We start from the raw sequence: 22,700 nt of genomic DNA, 5'->3' as shown, positions 1-22,700 counted from the left end.
TTCCCCAGCATGTAACAGCACCAAGGTAGGGTGGTGCAGTGGACTGGCTTCCTACATCACAGACTCACATGCTATTGCCGTCACTGATTTATGAAGTCAGGCATCCCTTCCTCCAAGCTCAGACATCCTTCCCTCCAAGCTCAGAGAGCCTTCTGCTCTAAAGTCTATACATGTAAGGCAGTTCTATGAGTTGCTACTGCCTCCCCAGCTTCTCCACTTAGTGGCTGGCATTGTCAGAAAATATTTCACTGATGTCCCTCTCAGCTCATTTCTCTATAAAACCTGGACAGAGTTCTTGTGATTTGTAACACATAGTTTTGCTCAAAGTCATCCCGTTACATTATTCCTGCTCTACTGGCAAATGCAAATCTTACCTGTATTTTTCTAGTAACAATTTGCCTATTGACAAGACCTGAGAGGGATCAGGACCACTCCCCGCTCCTTAGATCCCAGGAGTCTGATGGCATCTGCTTTTGTTGTAGTCCCTTCAAATGCATTCATGCCATAGTTGAAATGGCAAAGGCCTGTTGGTAGCCTCTGGGAAAGAAAATGAAAAAAGTCTTTGTAAACTGTGGCTCAAAAATCACCAAGGCATGAGCCAAAGAACGAGCTGAAATTTGGCCTGTTAGGCACTGGGACCTTTTAGACACAGACTTTATCCTTACTGATGTTAGGGAAAGGTTAGCAATGCATCCACCTTCTTGCCGAGGGAAGGTTTGTCATTTTAAACTGGAAAGAAGGGAGCCTGTGGCAAGTTCCAGACACGTATCTGGCTCTTTAGTTGTTTAATCACCAAGATAGCCATATTCGCTGTTGCTATGAGTAAATAGTTCTATCAGTAATAACAAGTTGCAACAAACAGTTGGCTTCCTTATTATCATCCATAAACAGTTGAGGGCAAGGGAAGGGAGAGACCTCAAAAAGATAAAGGTTCGCACTCAGAAGGTGTGGATTTCTTTCTAATTCTGGATCTTATGCTTGCCATTTCACTTCTTATCCAAGGCTGGAATCCCTTGGGGATACTGTATGGTAGGTCTGATCTCTTACCCCTTGTTCTCCACACACCTGCTTCAGCATTTCTGCAGATGGAAACCAGGAGCTGGGGGCCATAGGAACTGAATGGTGAATGGGTAGCCAGGCTGATGATACTAGGCATGGTAGCCAGGACCCCGTGTCTGGACACACATGAAATGCAGATATGAGGGAGTCGAAGGCTGGAATCACTTAGACCTGGGCTGGTGGCTTGGGATAGTGAACTGCAGAGGTTGTACTAGCCCTGAGATTCCCAGAGAAGCCAGTACTGTCCAATCGCCCCAAGCTTGGTCTCCTTGAGTCTCAGTCCCCTCGAAAGGAGCTAATATATCACAGAGATGAGAAGTCAGTGCACATGGTATGTAAAGTCTCTAGCATCAGAAATGGTCATAGAATTTTTTTTTGGGGGGGGGAACTCCCTTTCCCCTGTTCCTGCCTGGGAGTTCGCACATCTCAGACTCCTCCTGGGCATCTTGAGATGGCTTTCCTCTGTGTCTCCCCCCAAGCTCTAGGCAAACACAAATAGGACCCCGTAAGTACACAGAGACTTACAGTCTCTTCCTCTTCTGCACTCCTCAGGACCTGTCATGATGTTGTGTGATTTCTCAGAGAGGTTATATTTGCCTTTCATTGTTCTATGTGCTTGCATCTCTTTCCATACTTTTCAGGATTCTTTTATACAAAGCTCCTCTTAACCTTGATGCTGAGAGCAATGTCCCAGCTAACTTCCTCCTCAGGAAGGACATCCTTCTGAGGTGGAAGCATGGGCAGTGGGGAAGACCCTTAATTCTCCTCTTACTACCAAAGCCTCTTCCATATTAGAGATGGATCTCAAGAAAGCATAACTACTTTAAATAGCTGTATGCCCTTGATCTGTGCCCTCGAAGGAAATCAAAAGAGATTTTCTTGGAACACAGAATACAGAGGGGCAGGGCCATGGGCAGTGAGGAAGGGAGGAAGCAGACAGAGTAGGCCGCAGACCCACAGAGTACAGGCTTTTGTACTCCTTGTTCTTGTCCTCCTCTGTGACTGGTCCCTGTTGGTGATGGGTGTCACCAGATTCCTAGTTCCATTCTGGGCAGATTCTTTGTAAATTATACTGGTCAGAAAAGTTGTCACCATGAAGTGTGTGTGCTCCAGTTGGCAAGAACATTTCCTACCAGGGAGACTTTCAAAGGAGAATATGTGGTCAGCATTTCAAATGAAAAAAATCACCCTCCTGATTAAAGGAGACACCCACTTTATAGGGCATAAGCCCAGGTAATTTTGGTCTACTCCATTATTCAGAAACACTGAGTACCAAGATAAGGGTGGGTAGGCACATGTCACTGACCCTTCTTGTTGAAAGAGGAGCTGAGGCCCAGGCTGATGCAATTCTGTGTCCTTTGAATCAGCCTAGAGCTAGCAACCCTGCCTTAGGCTGCTGGGCTTCGCCTCTGCTTTGCCTCCTGTGAACACAGAGTTCTCATCTGGACTCTATCTTTCCAGGAAAAGAGAGAAGGGAAAGTGATCAGGTCAGTTGATCCAGATGGGGAAGCAGGAATAGCAAGGCCCTAAGACCTTTATCCAGGATCTGCTGGCCCTTGACTACAAGAGCTGGTCTTGATACCCTGACAGCAGCCATTCCTAAAATACCATCATTTGATAAGAATTGACCCCTTTCCCATGAAAAAAGAAAACGAGATTGATTTTTATAGCTTACAGACATTATTAAACACATTAGAGATGCTAAATGATGACTCAGAGCAAATATGATTGTGGTTGGGGCATTTGCTAGAAGGTCTACTAGCGGTTTGGGTACATCTTTGTTTCTCTAAACTCAAATGTACTCTAAGCTCTTGTAACACTTGAGTCCTGAGGTGATTCAACCATACGTTCATGGCTCTGAGGCCCTACTGACCATATGGCACATAACTTCCTTTTAGGTTTTTGGTTTTCTTGATTCCCCTGAAGTTCTCTTCCCAGCCCCACCTTCATCCGCAGCACAGGGTCTCATAGTTCTAGCTGGCCTGGAACTAGCTCTGTAGACCAACCTGGGCTTGAACTCACAGAGATCTGCCTGCCTCTGCCTCTTGAGTATTGAGATTAAAAGTGTGCACCATTACTCCTGGTATGAGGCCTCTCTGTCTCATGGCAAAGGACCTACTGAGAATTGGGTCTCAAAAGACCCCTTGTTCAACTTCTGTCTTTATGGGTCCGTCATAGCCTTTCTGTTTTCTCCCTCATATACTCTTCCAGCTCATTGCTTTGCAAAACCACCTTCGACTTGAAGCTTTGAACGATGAACACCGAGGGTCACAGGTAGCTAGAGCTTCCTGTAATCCTGTGAGTGGTAAGTTAGCAGGGTCTGCGGTCAGCAGTGCCCTGGCTCATTCTGCCCAAAGACAGTGCTACAGTTTAGATCTCAAATCCGACAAAAGCCTCTGTGTTAAAGGCTTGGTCCATAGCCTGTGATGCTATTGAGAGATGTAGGTAGGCTCCATGGAGGAAGTTAGGTCACTGGGATCTCTGGTTCCTTTCTTTCTTGTTTTGCTTCCTTCACCATATGACTCTGTGACAGGGTGTATTCCAGACCAAAAGACCTAAGGCAAATGGGCCAAACCATCAATTTAAACCTCTTAAGCCATGAGCCAAAATAAATCTTCCTCCATCTTCAGCTTTCTCTCCCTCTACTCCCTTTCTTGGTTTGTTTTGGAGACAAGATTTCATGTAGTTCAGGCAGGCCTCAATCTTTCTATATCTAAGTTGGCCCTGAACTGATCTTTCTGCTTCCAGATCTCACTGTTGGGATTAGAGGCATGTATCACCACATCCAGCCAATCTGTCCTCCTTACGTGTTGTTTCTTATAGGTATTTTGTTAGAGAAACACAAAGCTAATCCACACAGATGGTTGTCAAGGCTGGGTATGATCCTTTTTACACACATTTCTCTGAACCATCGGGTTTTTCTCTCCCGTGAAAGCACATGTGTTTAGGACACAGTGCACTCCCTGCTCTTGTCTTCTGGACCAATATTTATAGGATATGAATATTTATTTCAGAGCAAGACACTAAGGATATTCTGTAGCTTATGAAGGCTAACTGCCTTGCTTTCCATATTTAAAGCTCTGAGTCATTAGACTTTGGATGTGTGTTGTAGAGTGTCTGCCTTCCCTGTCTGGAAAGGCAAATGACCCAGTCCCATTTCTGAACAAACTTTCTGTTCTCCACATATTTTGATGACATCTTTGTCATATGCCAGTTCACATGTGTGTGTATGTTTCATTTCTGTGTCTAGACCAATCAGATCCAACAATGTGACTAATGTCTAGAATGTCATATGTTTGTTATAATCACTTTCTGATTATTTTTCATTTTTAAACTGTCACTATTTTTCAATATTGTCAACCTTTAATTCTTCTATATGCATTGCAGAATTAAATTATCGAATTCTTTAAAAGAAAATATGGAATTGAGTATTTTGTCTTGACTTCATGTGTCATTTTTGACACAACTGACAATTTCAGAATGTTGATTTTCTCACTCATGAACATCAAAGTGGATCACTAGTTGACTTTTTCTAGAATTTATATTTTGTATATGTCATATAGATTCTAGCATAGCTCTCTTGCTATTGTCAAGGATTTATTTTTCTGAAGATAATGACAGCTTTACTATTTTCTGTTCTCTAAGTATTTGATTTCTTTTACTGTCATTTTTGTGGCATAAACCTCTTGTGTGGTGTCAGTAGAAGCCATAATAATCTTATCATTTTATAGTCAACTTCATGATGTTTTTTGATTAAATGTGAATATCCCTAGGGGATTCTGGAGAATACTGTATAATTTAAGAGAACTCTTATTTAGGGCTGATTTTTTTTAATATTTTAGAATACTATTTCTGCATCAATGAAACACACACACTTATGTAAGAGTTTGAAATAAACACATGAGTCCCCTTTATAAGCTCATGTAGTCAATTCTGTTGATAAATAAATTTAGCATTAAATAAGTCCTGCATTCTTGGTACTAATCCCTAATTAATCCTACTACACTTGATATGTAATGCTTTATTAAATATTCAGATCATAAATTTTTAAAGATTTATTTGTTTTTCCTTCATATGTATAAACATTTTGCTTACATATATGTATGTATATATATCATGTGTACTCATGGTAACTGCAGAGACCAGAAGAGGGCATTGAATCCCCTGGAAGCAGTTGCAGATGGTCATAAGCTGCTGAGTGGGTGCTGGCAACCAAATCTGGGTCCTCTGGCAAAGCAGCAATGCTCTTTACTGCTGAACCAGCATCATAATTTTTATATATTATCTTTGTCTAGTTTTATTACTAAGGTTTCATGAGTCTCCTGAAATGGGTTGGAATTCTTTCTCTCAGACCTATTTTGTAGAATGCTTATTTTTTTTTAAATTTTCATTGTATTTCTTTATCTTTTTATCTATGTGGCCATGTGCATGTGTGGAGGTCAGATACCATTTTGCCAGTTCTTGCTTTCCACGATGGAAGTCCTGGGGTCAACTCAGGCTGTCAGACTTGGCAGCAAGTGTTCAGTTCTGAGACATCTCACTAGCCCAAGAATACTTTCGATATGCTGGGAATTATCTATTCCTTAAAGATTACTTAGTCTATAAACTGAAAAAAGGAGAGAGAAAGAGAAGAAACAAGGAGAGGGAAGATTTACTTAAACGTCATAGGTCCAGTTTAGATTTTTCTGTTCTTGATTGGTTTTTAAAAGGTTTCTTTGCTTTCCACTCCGGTGGTTTCTGCTTTGACGTTCCGTCTTCTCGCTGCCTCCAACAGCTCTCCTCACCCACATCCACTTCACTCCCCCACGCACCCTCTGTGTGCCCTAAGTGCTTTGCCTTGTGTGTTTGAGGAATTTGCAAATCCACACGACAAAGCTCTGACCAGCTATTCCAGCTCCTTGGTCTTGTTTCGTTTCTCAATTCTCCTTCAGTATCGTTATTACTGGTTTTTAAAAGGATAGGACAATTTTATTTGTCCTTCGACAGCACCATATCTGTAAACAATGCATCTCTATCATATGCATTTCAGGTTCCCATCTCTTTCCAGGAGCCCAGCTCTCCGCTCCCACTACCCACAGGCACCCCTCTTCAAGCTCTCTCCTTTTATTTTGTTGGTAATGTTACTAGTGCAGACTTGCTTACATTCATTATCAATTATATAGACTCATTTTCTAATTAAAAAACTAAAAGTCTTGTTAGTTTCTAGTTCGTTAAAATAATAACTAGGATTAAGCTCTCAGACTTAACTATCAACCCGTCCTGTGTGCTGCTGGTCAACGATTTGCAGTTTGACCATATTCCTAAAGCCAATGCTCACCTTCTCCATCCTTTCCATTTTGCTGAGTTCGCCCTGTTCTCACCAAAATGAATGTTCAGTGCATACATTCTATTTCACCCAATGTTATTTCGCAGGCCCGACACACTTGAATAATCAACTGTGCCTGTTTGGAATTTGCTTAGACCAGTTGTGTTCAGATGAAGTGGCTAGAAACCAGAGCTTCTGAGCCTCCAGCTTTGTCTTGACGGCACATCTCAAAGTACCACTCCTTGTCTACACAGACACACACACACACACACACACACACACACACATTTTTGGTTGGTGTGGGAAGCCTCTGCAAAGGTAAAATCTTTGTCCTGTCCTTGATGCTTTCAAAGAGGTAGACATGGAACAAACATGTCTCCACCTCTGTATGACTGTGCTCCTTGCTACAAGATCAACTAGAAGTGGCAATTTTTAAGTAGGTAATTTGCAGGCATCGTCCCAAGTCACTGTTAATTTCTGTGTCGGGTCTGCTGTCAGCCTTTAGGTCCTTACAAATCTATATTTTTTTGGTAGATAGTATGAGAATTTAAAAAAAATGAATTCTTAGATTTTCTATCATGTAGCTGAGGGGAAATATTCATGGTTTGTCTTCAATGTAAATATTTCCTGTTTTTGCCAATTGTGGAGAATTATTGCCTTTGCCACCTTGTCTTTCTTGTGATCTGTTTTGGAAATTGTATGACTTTCTCCATTTTTTTGTTTGTTTTGAGACAGGGTTTTTCTAGATCAGGCTGTCCTCAAACTCGAAGAGATCCACCTACCTCAGCCTCCCAAGTTCTGGGATTAAAGGTGGGTACCACCATGCCTGACCTTCTCCAACTTTTTCTGTTTGTCTCTTAGCCACTATTTTATACTTCTCGCCACTTTTTCCTTTGTTCCTGTGAACACTGAGTGTTTCTCCCACATCTACCTTGAAACTCACTGATTCCCCACTGCACTGTGTCTAATCTGGTCAGCATCAGTCACTGAAACTCTGCATTGGTGTATTATTTGTATTATGATAAATACATCTTGCCTGAAGACCAGAGGCAAAGCTAAAACCACTAGAGGTCAGGCAGTGGTGACAGCCACCTTTAATCTCAGGATTTGGCAAACAGAGTCGGAGGATCTCTGTGAGTTCAAGGCCACCCTGGGCTACACAAGATCAATGCAGGAATAAACCCAGGTGGTGGTGGCTCACACCTTTATCCCAGTACTAGGGAGTCACACACCCTTACTCCTAGCACTAGAGGAAATATAAAATGGGAGGAAAGAGAGAGGCTGTCTGCTTAGTTTGTGGTTTCCCAGCCTTGGTAGACATAAAACTTCCCTAGTGCCTTGCCAGCTTTGCTTTTCTGGTTTTTGGGTTGAACCCCAATTTCTGTCTCTGGATCTCTATTATTTATGCTACAGTTGGTGCCCAATGTTTGGAGTACAAATTAAGGAAAAAGCCATTTGCCTGAGGTTTTTAGCTGCCAACATAGGCTGGGGCTGCACGTGGGGCTCCCATTGGAGCTGCATGTGGAGCTATAGCCCCACCCAACTAGGCTTTCTTCTCTCTCTCTCTTTTTCTCTCTCTCTCTTCCTTCCTTTCTTTCTTTCTTCTTCTTCTTCTTCTTCTTCTTCTTCTTCTTCTTCTTCTTCTTCTTCTTCTTCTTCTTCTTCTCTCTCTCTCTCTCTCTCTCTCTCTCTCTCTCTCTCTCTCTCTCCTGTCTCTCTCCACCACTGGTTGCAGATTCTCTGTGAACCCCCTTTTCGGGCTGCTGCCAAACAAGGCAGCTGCCTTGAAATCCAGTCAGGCTTTTACAGTTCTACGCAGCATCAATCAGCCTCATATCTCCATCAATATCATTGGTAGATTTAGTAAGACAATTGGGAATTCTTAAAGGGAGGAATTAGTTAAAAGAGAGAATTTTTTCCCACATTAAAAAACGGGGAAAATCAGGCTGGAGAGATGTTTCAGTGGTTAAGAGCATTGCCTGCTCTTCCAAAGGTCCTGAGTTCAATTCCCAGCAACTGCATGGTGGCTCACAACCATCTGTAATGAGGTCTGGTGCCCTTTTCTGGCCTGCAGGCATACATGTAGACAGAATATTGTATACATAATAAATAAATAAATATAAAAAAATGGGGAAATCATTATAATGGCGGGATTTGTCTCTGTATGATGATATGGTAGACAGTTTGAAAATGGAACAATTAAATGAAAGAATATCTAATTTAGATGAGATTTATGTGCTGCCAATTGTAAATATCAGCATTATGATTGTTGTCTTATCACTAAAAAAGTTGATTAATCTGAGTGCTAAGATACAGGCCTTAGAAAAATTTAATAGAACAGATCACAGAGAGATTCAAACCCAGACAGAATAATTTAATGGAGAGCCAATTTCAGCACTGCATAATAAGAATAGAGAGGAAAAGCCTAAGGTTTTCAGACAACCAACCTTAATATATCCAGTAACCTTACAGAAATTTCCAAATGACAAAGGCTCTGTTACAACTAACTGGACTCCTGTGCCATTGTTAGATTTAAAGAGATTCAAGGAGCAATTGTCTCATATGACATGCATTCACTTTTTGTGAAGCAAAGGTTAAACTCATGGTCAGTTTGTAATACAATTATCCCTAATGACTGAAAAGATTTGGTTAATGGAGTTTTAGGGACTAGTACACAATTACAATGGAGTACCTGGCTCAGAGAAGAGGTTAAGATTATAGAAGAATGGAGTAAAGCTCGAGGTAGGGAGATCTCCTAAGATCAAGTTGGCAAGTTGTGTATGATGACCATACCCTGGATTTATCCCACACAGCATCTTTGAATGCATGGAACAGAACTGGAGAATTGGGAAAGAAAGTTGAGTTATTTACTATAGTTGTGCAGGGGCCAAAGGAAGTCTGTACAGATTTCTTACAAAGAGTGACTTAAGCAGTAAATGATGATACCAAATTCAGAAGCTAGACAAATAATAACTGAATCTCTGGGTTTTGAGAATGCTAATTCTCTATGCAAAATGACAATTAGGGCTTTAAAGGCAAGGTCAGCACCTTTGGGGGAATGGATACGAGATATAATTAATATAGAATCTTATGAACATGATGATGCATGGATAGGAGAGGTGATTTCCAAAGGTTTGAGGAAAATTCAAAATGACAAATGTTATAATTGTGGCAAAGAAGGTCACTTTAACAGGGATTGTAGACAAAGCATTCCTAGAAATAAAGTTTTTTCCTAAGAATAATTCATTCAGAATGCAACCCCCCTTTTCTGGATAATGCAGAAGGTGAGGCAAAGGCAGGCATTGGACTAATGAGTATAAGTCAATGAGGAATATTCATGGTAATCCTTTGCCCTCAGGAAGCTCCATGAGGGGCCATGCCAAATTCAGCCCCTGTGCCAAATCCAGTGCAGTCCTTTCCTGCCATCATAGAGGAAACTCCTTTCCAGAGCAATTAAAGAACCTAATGTCTATTGTAAGAAACCATACTTTTCTGGATGATAAAACAGTTATAGAAAGGAGAACAAAAAATTCAGGAGAAACCAAAAAGCAAATATTTTGGCAAACAAAGATCAAAATTAAAAATATGAATAAATGATATTGTCAGTGAAGGTTTGGTAGACACAGGTGCAGGTGTAACAATAATTATATCATAATCTTGGCATTCAAATTGGCCTCTTCAGGATGTAAATGTTCAGTTTTTGGGGATCGGAACTTTATCTCAGATAAAACAGAGCATGAGATGAGTTGAATATATAGGACCTGAAGGACAGAGAGGAATATTAAAGCCATATGTAGCTATACGTAACAATGAATTTGTGGGGACATGATTTGTTACAGCAATGGAATATTCAGATTAACATTCCCCCAATCATAGGAACAAACCATAAATTATCGTATGTTTCTAGGAAAAATATTAGAAGGTTTTATAAAGAACAGTCACCAACCATTCAGGTTGTACAAGAACAAGGCACAGTAGCTGCTGATATTTCAAAGGCATCAACAGCCCTACCTTAAAACGGCTGACAGTCAAACCTGTATGGATTAAGAGAAACTGCGGGCTTTAGAACAATTGGTACAGGAGCAACTAGATACTGAGCATATTGAAGAATCAACCAGCCCTTGGAATTCTCCTGTATTTGTTGTTTAAAAGGAATCTGGAAAATGGAGAATGGTAACAGATTTAAGAACTGCTAATAAGCAATAAGAATTGCTAATTCAGCCAATGAGCTCTCTACAGTCTGGCTACCTTTGCCTTCTCTCTTACCTAGTTATTGATTTAAAAGACTGTTTCTTCACTATATCTTTGCAAGAAAAGGACAGAGAAAAAATTTCCTTCGCGGTGTCTACTTATAATAATTCTCAGTCTACTAAGAGATATCAATGGGAGGTTCTACCATAGGGACTGTTAAATAGCACCACCTGTGTCAATTTTTTTAAGTCAGCTATTGGGAATGATATATAAGCAATTTCCACAGTCTATAATTTACCATTACATGGATGATATTTTGCAATCTGATTCAAATGTAGACACTTTAGAAAGAATGTTTGAAGAAGTAAAGAAAATTTTGCCTTGTTAAGTATTACAAATTGCTCTTGAAAAAATATAAAGAGGAGGTTCTATTAATTATTTAGGCTATAAATAGGGTTACAGAAAAATTAAACCCCAAAAGGTGCAAAATAGGAAAAACCAATTGCATACTCTTAATGACTTCCAAAGACTGTTGAGAGACATTCCCAGCTATGACTCACTATTGGGATAAAACCTGATAAAATGATTAATTTAAACAAAACCTTAAATTGTGACAAGTATTTAAATAGTTCCAGGGAATTATCAGGGGAAGCTGAGGGAGAATTGACTTTTATTGAAGAAAATTACAGAAGACATTTGTGGAATGTGAGGATCCAAACCTTAACTGCACTCTGGTCATCTCACCCTCCAAATATTCCCCGATAGGAATTTTATTACAGAGGGAAGATATTATCTTAGAATGGACATTTTTACCACACAAACGAAATGGAAAAATTAAAAACTTATGTGGAAGAGTTCTCTGAGTTAATTCTAAGAGGAAAATTGAGACTTCATCAATTAGCAGGAATAGATCCAGCAGAAATTATAGTACCTTTCACTAATGATGAAATTAACAAATATGGGAAGAAAGTAAACCCTGGCAAAGAGCTTGTAGTAATTTTTTTTGGAGAGATTAACAACAACTATCCCAAAAGCAAGAGAGTTTGTCTTATGAAGATGGAAATCCTGGATACAGGACTCAGCTTTCTGTGGGTTCTGGGATTCAGAACTCAGGTTCTGAACTTGAGTGGCAAGTGCTTTAAACACTGAACTGTTTCTCCAGCCCATGAAATCTTGTTTTACACTTTAAAGGAAGTGATAAATACATGAGACCCTTGAGAAGGATCAAAAACGAAAATAACAAAATCACGAAGGCTGAGTCTTCCCTCTTACTCTTTACTGCCCCCAGCAGTTTATGAAAATCACTTCATCATGTTAGGGTCCAGGTTGTGTCCAGTAAAGGGTTTGTCACAAGGTTGTGTCTCAACTTGTAACTTTTGAGACTTTAAATAATATTTCTTAGAAATCACACCTCTTTTTCCTTAATCATCTTACCACAAATTCACTTTTTCCTCTTTTCTGTACTCATGATTACAAGAAAAAAAAGTTTTATTTTTTTGCTTGTGTTTAAATATCTTAATCTTTCATCAAGTATTGTCTTAATATGAATATTAGAGGAATAAGCAGTGCTGGTAGACATTATAGCAGTATGGTCTTTTGGGGGAGGGTGTTGAGACATTGTCTCACATATGACAGGCTGTTCTTGAATTTGATAGGTAGATGAGACTCTCTTTAAATTCTGATCTTCCTACTCCCACCTCCCAAATGCTGGGATTACAGGTGGGCATCACCATGCCTTCATGTGGTGTTGAAGACTGAGCTCAGTACTTTGTAAACACTGGACAATCACTGTACCAACTGGGCTCTATGTCTGGGTGGACAGTAGTCTTGAAGGAACGTCACAAGATAATATGACATGTCAGGACTGCAGCATTTAGAAGTGTTTCAAAAGGCCAATGAGAGCTCAGAGGAGGTGGGGATACTTCCTGAAGCAGGAATTTTAGTTCAGAATGAAGAATAGATTGGGTTTGGAGGAGCCAGTGAAGAGAAAAGCACCCTGTGAGCAGGCACGTAGAGACTGAACCGGCAGATAACAGTTCAAAGGGCTCAAAGTGGCTGGTATGTAGATCTGTGTTGGGCAGAAGGGGACTGGGCTTCATGGGACAAGACAATGGAGAGCCTGGATGTGCAGTGATGCCTGGATGTGCAGAGAGACTTTCAGCACATCTGTAGTGTGCCTTCTGGCTCCATAGCTGGGTGGCAGGAGGTTGAAGGTGGAACCCTGGCTAGAAGCTATAGACAGAAAGTTAAGCAAACTATAGGTATTGTCACTTTCTTACCCAGAACAATAGCATACACACACACACACACACACACACACACACACACACACACACACACACGCCAAACATATAAACAAACTCACACTATAAAAGAACCAGTCTTTGGAACGTCTTTGAAAACAAGTCAAACCACTTGAATCTTTGCAACTTTGATTCAATGACTAGCGGTGGCACAGCAACTCCTCTGCCGCCTGTCATGAGTGTATCCTCACCCTGCTTGGTTTTGCCCGTATGTGAGCTCATGGTGAGGTTCATGGATGCAATCATTTGAATTCACTGACTCTTAGCTTTCCTTTGGAGTTTACACTTAAAACACCAATATCCTGTGCTTCCATTTACGATCGCCCTTTGCTGTTTAAATAGTGCTTTTATTAGTGTTATCTCCTTTGAACCTTTATTGAAAATACCCATGAAGCAAGCCTGAGGTCATGTTTTTGCTATGTTCATTTACACAACCACAAAGCATGCTTTGTTACCCAACAGAAAAGGCAATACTCTAATTATTTAACATGAAAATGTTTGAAACTATTGCAAAGACCCAAAAAAATTAACACATGGATCCCCTTTCCTCTGTGTAAGTATGTATAGTATTGGAAGAATATCTATAGTAGATCCCCTCTGTCTGCTATCAAGTTCAGAATGATCAAAACGGTACAGACAGCAAGGGACATGATATAGGAATTAAGAACATAGACTCTGGGGCTACATGATGCTCAACTTTTACATCCAACCAGCATGCTATGAAGAAGCACATCAGCATGCAGCAGGTACTCTGGTCTGCACTCTGGTTAAAGCCTCGGTGGGTAGCCAGTACCCACAAGGCAGACATCTGAATGCAGGAACAACTCATGTCTTAAGACAATTTCAGTGGAACAGAAATGAAATATCCTGCCGAATCCTGCCCGAATCTAGGATTCAGACACAAAATAAACATAATCTTAAATTCGAGGTAGTTCTGTGGAGGTAGAACTCAATGCTCACATGATTTTCTGACCTTCCAGTCTAATAACGGGGACTGTGTCCAGTAGAAGATGCTGTTCTTTGTAGGATAGCAAATGAGCAGGTTGAGCTCATGAGAGAATGCCTGGTGCAGATAGCTCAAGAGCATAAATAAAAGATGAAAGAGGCTTTGGATGTACAGTGAAGGACACAACAAAGAGCAGATTCACAACTTTTTCACACCATCCATCTCCTACATGGTTGAGGGATTTGTCCAGCTCCCCTGGATAGGGAACTAGATTGGACACAAGCTAGGTCTTGTCAAGAAGGTGGGAGACAAAATATTACATGTTTCCTCTCAGGAGCTTAATCCACCTAGCATCTGTCTGTCTGTCTATCTTCTATTCAACATGTCTTCCTACCTGTGGCTTTAAAGTAGAGGGGCATTATCTGGGGGAAATAGAGGACAATCGGTGGCAAAGTACAATGATATATTATGAAATTTTAATAATGAAACCCACTGTTTTGTATGTTAACTAAAATTTTTAATTAAAAACTTTAAATTTAAACACACACGTGTGTGTGTGTGTGTGTGTGTGTGTGTGTGTGTGTGTGTGTGTGTGTGTGTGTGTCGTGTGCCTGCAGGTACCCTTGGAGACAATAAGAGGGTGGCAGATCCTCTGGAACTGGAGTTAGAGGTGTCATAACCTTGCCTTACTTGGGTGTTGGGAACTGAACACAGATCTATGAGAGCAGTAAAGGGCTCTTCGCTGTTGAGCCATCTTTCTAGCCCCAGTTCTTGTTTGTTTGTCTTCTGCTTATGTTTTTAAAGATAACATTGTGACCTTGTGGGTCTGTGAGATATGCAGAACTGTGTAGGAAACAAACATTAAGGGCAGATATTAGCATATGCTTGGATGTTGGTCTGGAAAGAAAGATTAAAGATTGTTTTCTAAGTACAGAAACCAAGACCAAACAGAATTGATTGTAAACTGAACACAGTATAATTGGATGTTACAGAAGAACTGAATTTCAGGTTAGGTTTGGTGAGAAAAATCCCAGTAGACAATGTAATTAATGTAATTAAGATAGACTAGGCAAACAAAAGCAGGATAAATATAAGCACTGGCTTCCTTTTGGGTCTGAGACTAGGGAAGACATTCTTACAGTTCAGCCTATACCACCACACAGGACAGCGCTCTTCTTTTTGGAGGTTAAATAACACACTGTGTTTGTACCATTGTCCTCATTGTTGTTCAGGCTACAACAGAAATATCCAACAAGACACAATACTGGGTCTAGGCAAATGGCTCAGCGGGTAAGAGTGCTTGCATGAAAGCAGGAAGACCAGAATTCAAAATCCCAGCAGTCACGTTAAAAAGCAGGGAATGGCCACGCATGCCTGGGACCTCAATGCTGAGGAGCAGAGACAAGCGGATCCCAGGAGCTTAATAGCCAGTTCAGCTGAAATATGATAAATTTCGGGTTCAGGGTGGGAGCAAGTAAGGTTAAAAGCAATAGAGGAAGACCCTAGACATGTGTTCTCACATATACAAGTGTGTATGCCTGCACTCATGTGTATATGCCTGCATACACATGCACATATACCACACACACAAACAAAAACAACGGTAATACTACATATCTGTACTGCAGTCTTCAGGGTGGCAATTCTGATGAGGGTCATGGAAGCCCCTAATGGCTCACCTTTCCTCCTGCCCCTCCCCCTCAGCAAGCAGTATGATTTATACCCACCCCACACCTCCCAACCCCAAGGCGATTTCAACATCCAGGCTAGAAAGGGAGAGATTTACCCAAGTGATGTCAGACAGGTCACAGACCTCTCTGGGGACAAGTCAGACCAAGCTGTTGTGTTCCCCCTAGACCCAAATTGGGATTGTGCAGTGGAATTCTGCCCAGAGGAAGACTCTTGTTAGGAGAGTTAGCAGTCGCTTCTGCCCTGGCTGTCTAGAGTAGTTCATCTCAGATGACAATAATGTCCAACCTTACTTTCTGAGGATGTTATTCAGTGCTACTTGCTTAGTTCAGAAGTTGTACTCAGCGTTCAATTGACTTGATATTACAAAGTAAAAATGAAGACAGGAATGTTGGCTTAGTTCTGACAGTTTTGATGACAGAGATTTGGAGAGGAGGTGATGATCAGTCGGCAGGCTATAGCTGGAGCCGGGGTGATCTAAAATGGAAAAGAGCACCTGTGATTGCAGCTTGGTTTACTACTTAGTGTACGGTGCCAAGGCTGTGGATCAAGTCAAAGTCTTACATGTGCCGTGCATATCAAGGGCTTCTCTCCAGAAGCCAGACTCTTCTGTATCTCCTAAGTCCAGCAATTTACAAATAAGATGAGTGAATGTATCCTTGAACTGGGGACAGTGGGACATCCAAAGGCCACCTGTGTACCATCGGCCTTCTGCCTTTGGGGAGATGTAAGCTGAAATCACCCTGTAAGTGTTGAATGTCTCATATATGAATTATATGAATTCTATTTCGCCAGGGGCCTCCTTGTAATGGTCACATAGAATCACTAGCAAGAAGGTATTTGTGTAGAATTTTTACACATCCAACTAGAATCCTTATTTTTCATCCCTTTGAGAAGAAGAATCTAGACCATGGTGTGAACTTACCTGATTTATAAGTTGTAGGCAAGGTGTTTATACCACACACCCCTAGTAAGATTCATCTGCAACTTATCTGTTGCCATGGAGACAGCCAGAGCATTACAATTTGAATTGTTGGGTGTTGAAGGGAGCTGAATTCATGACTTTACTAAATATATACACACTGTGAATGTATACTGTGTTAGAGAGTGGTCATGACCACTTCTTTAATGAGTTATTTTGTCCTTTCTTTCTAGGTCCTGGGGTGTGGCTCTGTTGCCCAAGCAGTCCTCAGCCGAGGTCATCTTGGTGGAATAGTCACTATGAATATGGGATTTGCAACAGCAGTTGTGATGGCTATTTATGTCACTGGCGGTGTCTCTGGTATGCAGTAGATGTCATTATTATAACTATTAATGCAACTGTCCCAATGCACTAGCGGGATTGGCTGATTTACATATCTTGTGTATTATGTCTCTATAATCCTGCAAGAATATGTATGGATATCTTTTGATAGATGACAAAATTTAAAAGCCAACAAATAGTTAAGTGGCTTATGTGAAGGCAACATTGAACAAGGACCAGATGGGGTTAGCACTCATATCTGAGCCATCCCTGGCTACTGCAGGGTATACTCCAGCAATCAATACTTCTTATTTTACGAATCTCATGCTTGGGAGCCATTTCCCAGATAAGCCTGTGAATAGCTTGGCAAAGGCCACACCAGCAACAGCAAGTTCTTGGATCTTTATCAGCTATAATCAGAGAGGCTAGGTCTTTCGCAATGTCAACTCTGTCTTCATGACAGTCTGTGCCTGAGCTAGAAAACATTAACCTGGCTCTTCCCTAGTGGCCAGGTCGACCGTGGCCAATTACAGGGCTCTGCAAAGCAAAATGATGGTATGCTATTGAATGCAGTCTGGAAACTTAGAAGGGGACCTGGGACAGGACCAGGTGTTCTGAGCCATAGTGGAGCTACTGTTATGAATTAGAATGTAAGTATCTGATATGTAAGATATCTGGTATGTGATCCCTCTGAAAGGGTCCTTACACCCTAAAGGGTCATGACCCACAGGATAAGAACCACTAGTTTAGAGTATTTTGCCTGCATGATATCCTGAGCTGAACACTGTCAAGCAATCATATGGTACTAATTCCCCTCAGATTCTGTTAGTGTAATTGACCTTGGCCACTGCCACTGCAGGTCATGAATCTTTGCATTCATTGTTACATTTGGGAGGCTCGAGGAGTCATTGTAGGGGGAAAGAATTGAAAGCAGCAGGAGGAAGGATAAGAGGGAGCAGGAAGATGGCAAAGAGCTGTCTCCTCTGGCCTGGGGACTGAGTCCCGAGCTCTTAGGAATGAGAATCTGAAATGACTAGAGGCTGCATTTCCAGGTCAGGCTTTGACTCTGACCAAGTTGTTTGTGAGAGCACCCAAACCCCATAAAGTGGTGGATGAGCCCGGCTGGCGAGTGATAGTGTTGGGTTGGGATGGGAACACGTATCATGACTTTGTGTGGGACTAGCATAGTTCATGCTCTGAGGACTTGTGACTCAGCAATGTGCAGGGGCAACGCAAGCGTGTTCCATGAAGCTACACAGACCGCAGCATAAGTCTTGGCACCAGTGGTCACAGGCAGGAATCAGAGAAGACAATTGTGCGGGGGGTGTGTCTCTATCAAGATGGCTGTACCTAACATGGTTTGTAGCCACAGGGGAAGCTCTTTTTGAGGACTCCAAGAACAACCAAGGCATGCCAGACATGAATATGAATGCTGTCCCATTTTGTCACCACAGACTGGTGAAGTCAGTGGCCTTTCACTTTTAAATATAAAGAATTAATTTTCTATAAAGGAGTTTTAGTATCCTCCTCCATTGTGAATGTGCCATTCAACCAATCGGAGCTTATTGTTATACACACCTAATTATTATACACACGTAATTATGTAATATGCTACTCAAAGCATGTAGGCTGCCTGGTGGTAACTATTTTTTAAGGTAGTGTGTGTGTGTGTGTGTGTGTGTGTGTGTGTGTGTGTGTGTAGGCATGCACATAAGTCATAGAATGCACATAGAGTCCGTAAGTTCTCTCCTTTTACCATGTGGGTCTCAGGGATTGAATTCAGGTTGTTAGGCTTCATGCCTCTACTGTACCCTCTCAGGCATCTCAGTGAACCCTGTTGGTGACTATTTTTGACATAATTTCTAAGTGAATTAATTGAAAAAACAGAATAGCCTTGCTCAGTGACAGGAAATTTGTAAGGTGTCTATCACAGAACTGTGTAAGGGTGATAGGGAGTTCACCTAGAACAGAATCTTTGAAAAGTTCACGTAGCTCACCCAAGACCCACATCTTGAGCCTGTTGGACCCCGACTGCTCCCCGAGGGGGTTCTTTACGTGACTAATACAGTCATCAAAGCAACCTTGGCAGAGTGGATATTTGAGAGCAGGACTCCCTGACCCTAGAGCTCATGTTCTTTCCACTACGCTGCTCTGGCCTTGGCCTTGCGGTAAACCACGCAGGTCTGTAGGAGGTAGGCTCTGTAGCCCTCTGAACTCCAGCCTTTGCTCCCTGTCCCTTTCTGGACCCTCTGTCACCCCTTAGCCCCTTCTCCTCATTCATGTCCAAAGCTCCCTCCCAGATCTACCCTCTCTGACCCCCAAGCAACTGTCCCTGGACTTCTGTCATGTACATCAACTAAACAAAGCCCCTTGATTATTTCTTCCGCTCTCTTATCTAAAATGCCTACAAAGTGGCTGACATCACATGAGACCTGAGACTAATTGGGCTTCCAGGGTGCTTGCAAAATGTAAACCTACCTGCGGGAATTTTTATCTTAGGAGAGTTTGTTCTAGAAGCCTTACCTGGCAAGGCACGCCACAGGGATGGTTTGGATCAGAGATGACTTTTTATGGCCCTCTTATCCTTCCACAGTGAGAGCCTCCAGGCTGCCTGTATGAGATTACAGATTCTGCCCTGTTGGAGTGGATTAGCCACGTCTTTTATCCTATCCAGTGCCTTGGCTCATCTGCTGTGCACAGGCTCGTCTCCTCTAAGCTCAGAGACTCCTCTAGGCTCAGATCCTCCTCCCCTCGAAAGTCTATAAATGTAAGGCGTTTCATTTGTTCTGTGGGCTGCTGTTGGATCCTAGTCCCTGCATCCCTAGCCCGCCCCGTGTTAAATAAAGGACTCTCCTTGCAGCCACAGGGAGAAGAGAAACAGCTGCAGCCCAGCTCCAGGAATGTCTCATCAATCTTTGTGTTTGTCCAAATTCACGTTTCCAATCTTCCTTCTAAGCTGTCTTCTGGAGACCTCAAAAGCAAGACCCCACAGTTAAAGTGTCTATAAGGATCCGGGAGATCCCCCATGCTTTGACATACCGGGATTTCCTTGCTCATGTTCACTGGAGGTGAAAGGCAGGGGTGGCTGCCTCTGGGGTTAGCAGCCAAAAACCTACTTGTCAACCTTGAACAGGAGACTCGGGAAAAGCATGGCTCTCTGTGGGGGCTGGGCTTCTAGAACGGGCATGGCCATGGTTCTGATGAGGGCCAGGGTTCAGGGTTGTCATCGCCCTCATAACCACCATCAGGTTTGTTGTCATCTCTCTTGTTCACATCTCCCCTGAACGCCCACATTTCAATGTGCTCTCTTCGGAAATGATTTTAATCCCCTTCCACATGAAATGTCGTCCATGTTCTCCAGGTTCACCTTGTGCCCTTGCAAGCTCAGATGTGCATATGTGTACACACACTTAGTTTTCAAGGCAGATACATCTTGCTTTGAGATTTATTTTTAATTATGTGTACTTGTGTGGGTGGGGTAGAGTATGTGCATGTGAGCGCAGGTACACGCAGAGTCTAGGAGAAGGCATCAGATCCGCTGGAGCTGCAGTTACGGACGGTTTTGGGGGCTATCTGGTGTGGGTGCTGAGAACCAAACCGGAGTGTTCTGTAAAAGCAGTATGAGTTCCAAGTTCCAAATTCCTCTCCAGTCCCAAGGCGGTCTAGAAGGGAACCCGGCTCCTAAATTCAGATAAAGCTGGACTTGAATTTTGGTTTTTCCACTTGCTGACCACGTAGCTGGGAGAAAGCTCCTCCTGTTTTGCAGTTTTCCCACCAGTTAACTAGAGCAGAATCCATTCCATTAGGTTCTTAAGTCTAAAGAACACCACAGTGATGCTATCTGACCAGTCACTCAGTAAATGTCACAGTTGAGTCCCAAGCCACGTGAGATCATCACTGAGCACAGAGCAAACCTCTCTGACTGGATATGTAGCTGAGAATCAGGAAGCTGATTTTGCTACTACCTACAGCTTGTGTTGGGTTGAGGAAGTTGTTGCCACATTTCTGTCTGAGAGAACACACTGTTCATACAGAGGAACCTAGGAGGGTCCATGCAGACATGGCAATCACCTCCAACAAAGCCCTTCTGCCTCAGGGGCAGGCACAGGGCATCTGCCAGGACATCACCCCTTCCCAGTGTGGAGAATTCCTTTACAGCTTCTATGCATGTGCTGAAGAATTGTTAGATATGGACTTAAGCCTCAGTTGCCTTAAATATATATGCATGGTAATAGTTCGCATCAAATTACTTATGGTATCCCTTAATTGATGGCTAAAACACCACTTTAAAAAAAAACGAACTGCTTACACAAGTTTTTAATGTCTGAGTCCCTTTTCATACAGCTAAAGATTCTAAACCGTCTTTAATAGTGCCATGGATCAGTAGTTTCCCCAACACTCATCTGTGTTTCTGTTTCCCTCTCCCCATGCCCACTCTCTGGCCTCTACCCCCTGACTGTCTCCTCTTCCTTGCAGGAGGCCACATCAACCCGGCTGTGTCTTTTGCAATGTGTGTCTTTGGAAGAATGGAGTGGTTCAAGTTCCCATTTTATGTGGGAGCCCAGTTTTTAGGAGCCTTTGTGGGGGCTGCAACTGTCTTTGGCATTTACCATGGTGAGTATTGACCCGGAGTCCAAAGATTTGGAGGACTAGTGAAGCATCCTCTGAAAGCCTGAACTTGGTAGGAAGCATGAGACTGAGCAAGAACAGGAAGCATTGGGGCAATGAGGCCCATGTTATCAACAGGGCCAATTTATGAAGTCTTTTAATAAAATCTGTGAATCGGCTTTTTAATCTAAAGATGTTTATCTGTATGGGTCTTTGTTTGTTTTTGCCTGTACATATATCTGTGCACCACCTGTGCATCGGATTATCACAGAGGCCAGAAGAAAGAAAACTCCCTGGAAATGGAGTTACAGACCATAGTGAGACACTGTATGGGTTCTGGGGCTCAAAACTCAGGTCCTCTCCGGAAGAGCAGCTAGACTTCTTAACTGCTGAGTCACCTCTCTAGGTCCCAAAATGTGAATCTTCAAATGGGAGGGTACAACTTCTAAGAACCTAATTTCGGGTCCTCCCTGCACTACAATATGCTACACTATGAATAGAGGCAAAATGCCAGTGGGCTCTCTCTGCTGCTTTCTCTGACTTGATTACAAATGGGATCCTGCCTGGTCATGAAAGCTGTGGCCCAGGAGATATTCAGGTTATGCATCTGGGAACATGCCTTTAAGGAAGAAGCAGGCTGGGTGGGAGTCTCTGCCCCGTCTAGCCCATAGTATGAGCATCTGCTCAGGAGCCGACTGAAGAAAGATGTGGTCCTGGACATCACAGGCCCAGGACTGAACTGAGACTGTGGCAGTGAGGAGCTCTGTGGCTTAAATAATCATCTGGGAATGAAGCTTAAGGGCACATTCCCATAATCCTGGCACCCGTGAGGGTGGATGGTCAGGAATTCAATGCCATTCTCAGCTACAAAGCAAATTCAAGGCCAGCCTGGGTGATTTGAAACTTTGTCTCAGAAGAAATAATAAAGTAAACATATAAGTCATTAGATCATGAAGGCCCAGTTTCCTTCTCTGGAAAAGGAGGGGCTCCCAAAGTCCTTAAGGCTAAGGAATCTTAGGATCCTGTGGCGTCAGCTGTAACATACAAGCTGGTTGCATTCAACCCAAGATGAGCCTTAGCGTGTTTTGAATGGCAAACTGAAAACACTGATAATCCAAACCCTAGGGAAACAGGTTGTACAAGAAGCCCCTCCCCACAGTGTCTCTCTGAGAATTAAATTTCTAAGGGAGATCCGAGGTCAGAAACTCAGGGAGCCAGCAGCTCGGCAAAGAGAGGCATGGGGTAGGTACTGTCTGTATCAGTGACATCCAGCTTCCCGGCTCTGAGGGCTCTACCAGCCATCCATAGATAGCATCTTCATTATCCCAGGACATTCATGTTCTGAAGTAAATTTTT

At 42.4% G+C, this 22,700-nt stretch overlaps 1 protein-coding gene across 2 annotated transcripts in view; it reads left to right on the top strand.

Moving 5' to 3' along the window:
• Aqp9 (aquaporin 9) overlaps nt 1–22,700 on the top strand; it is a 41,510-nt gene that overhangs the window by 7,882 nt on the left and 10,928 nt on the right. For both annotated transcript variants that reach the window (XM_048424144.3, XM_048424145.3), the window contains exons 4-5: nt 16,649–16,775; nt 21,213–21,350. In XM_048424144.3, coding sequence (XP_048280101.2) covers nt 16,649–16,775; nt 21,213–21,350 — 265 coding nt within the window. The remainder of the gene's footprint in view (nt 1–16,648; nt 16,776–21,212; nt 21,351–22,700) is intronic.

Source organism: Myodes glareolus, chromosome 4, assembly GCF_982192425.1.
Source record: "Myodes glareolus chromosome 4, mMyoGla1.1, whole genome shotgun sequence".
Taxonomy (NCBI): Eukaryota; Metazoa; Chordata; class Mammalia; order Rodentia; family Cricetidae; genus Myodes; species Myodes glareolus.
Note: the sequence above shows the minus strand (reverse complement) of the source record. Positions and strands in the feature narration are given on the sequence as shown.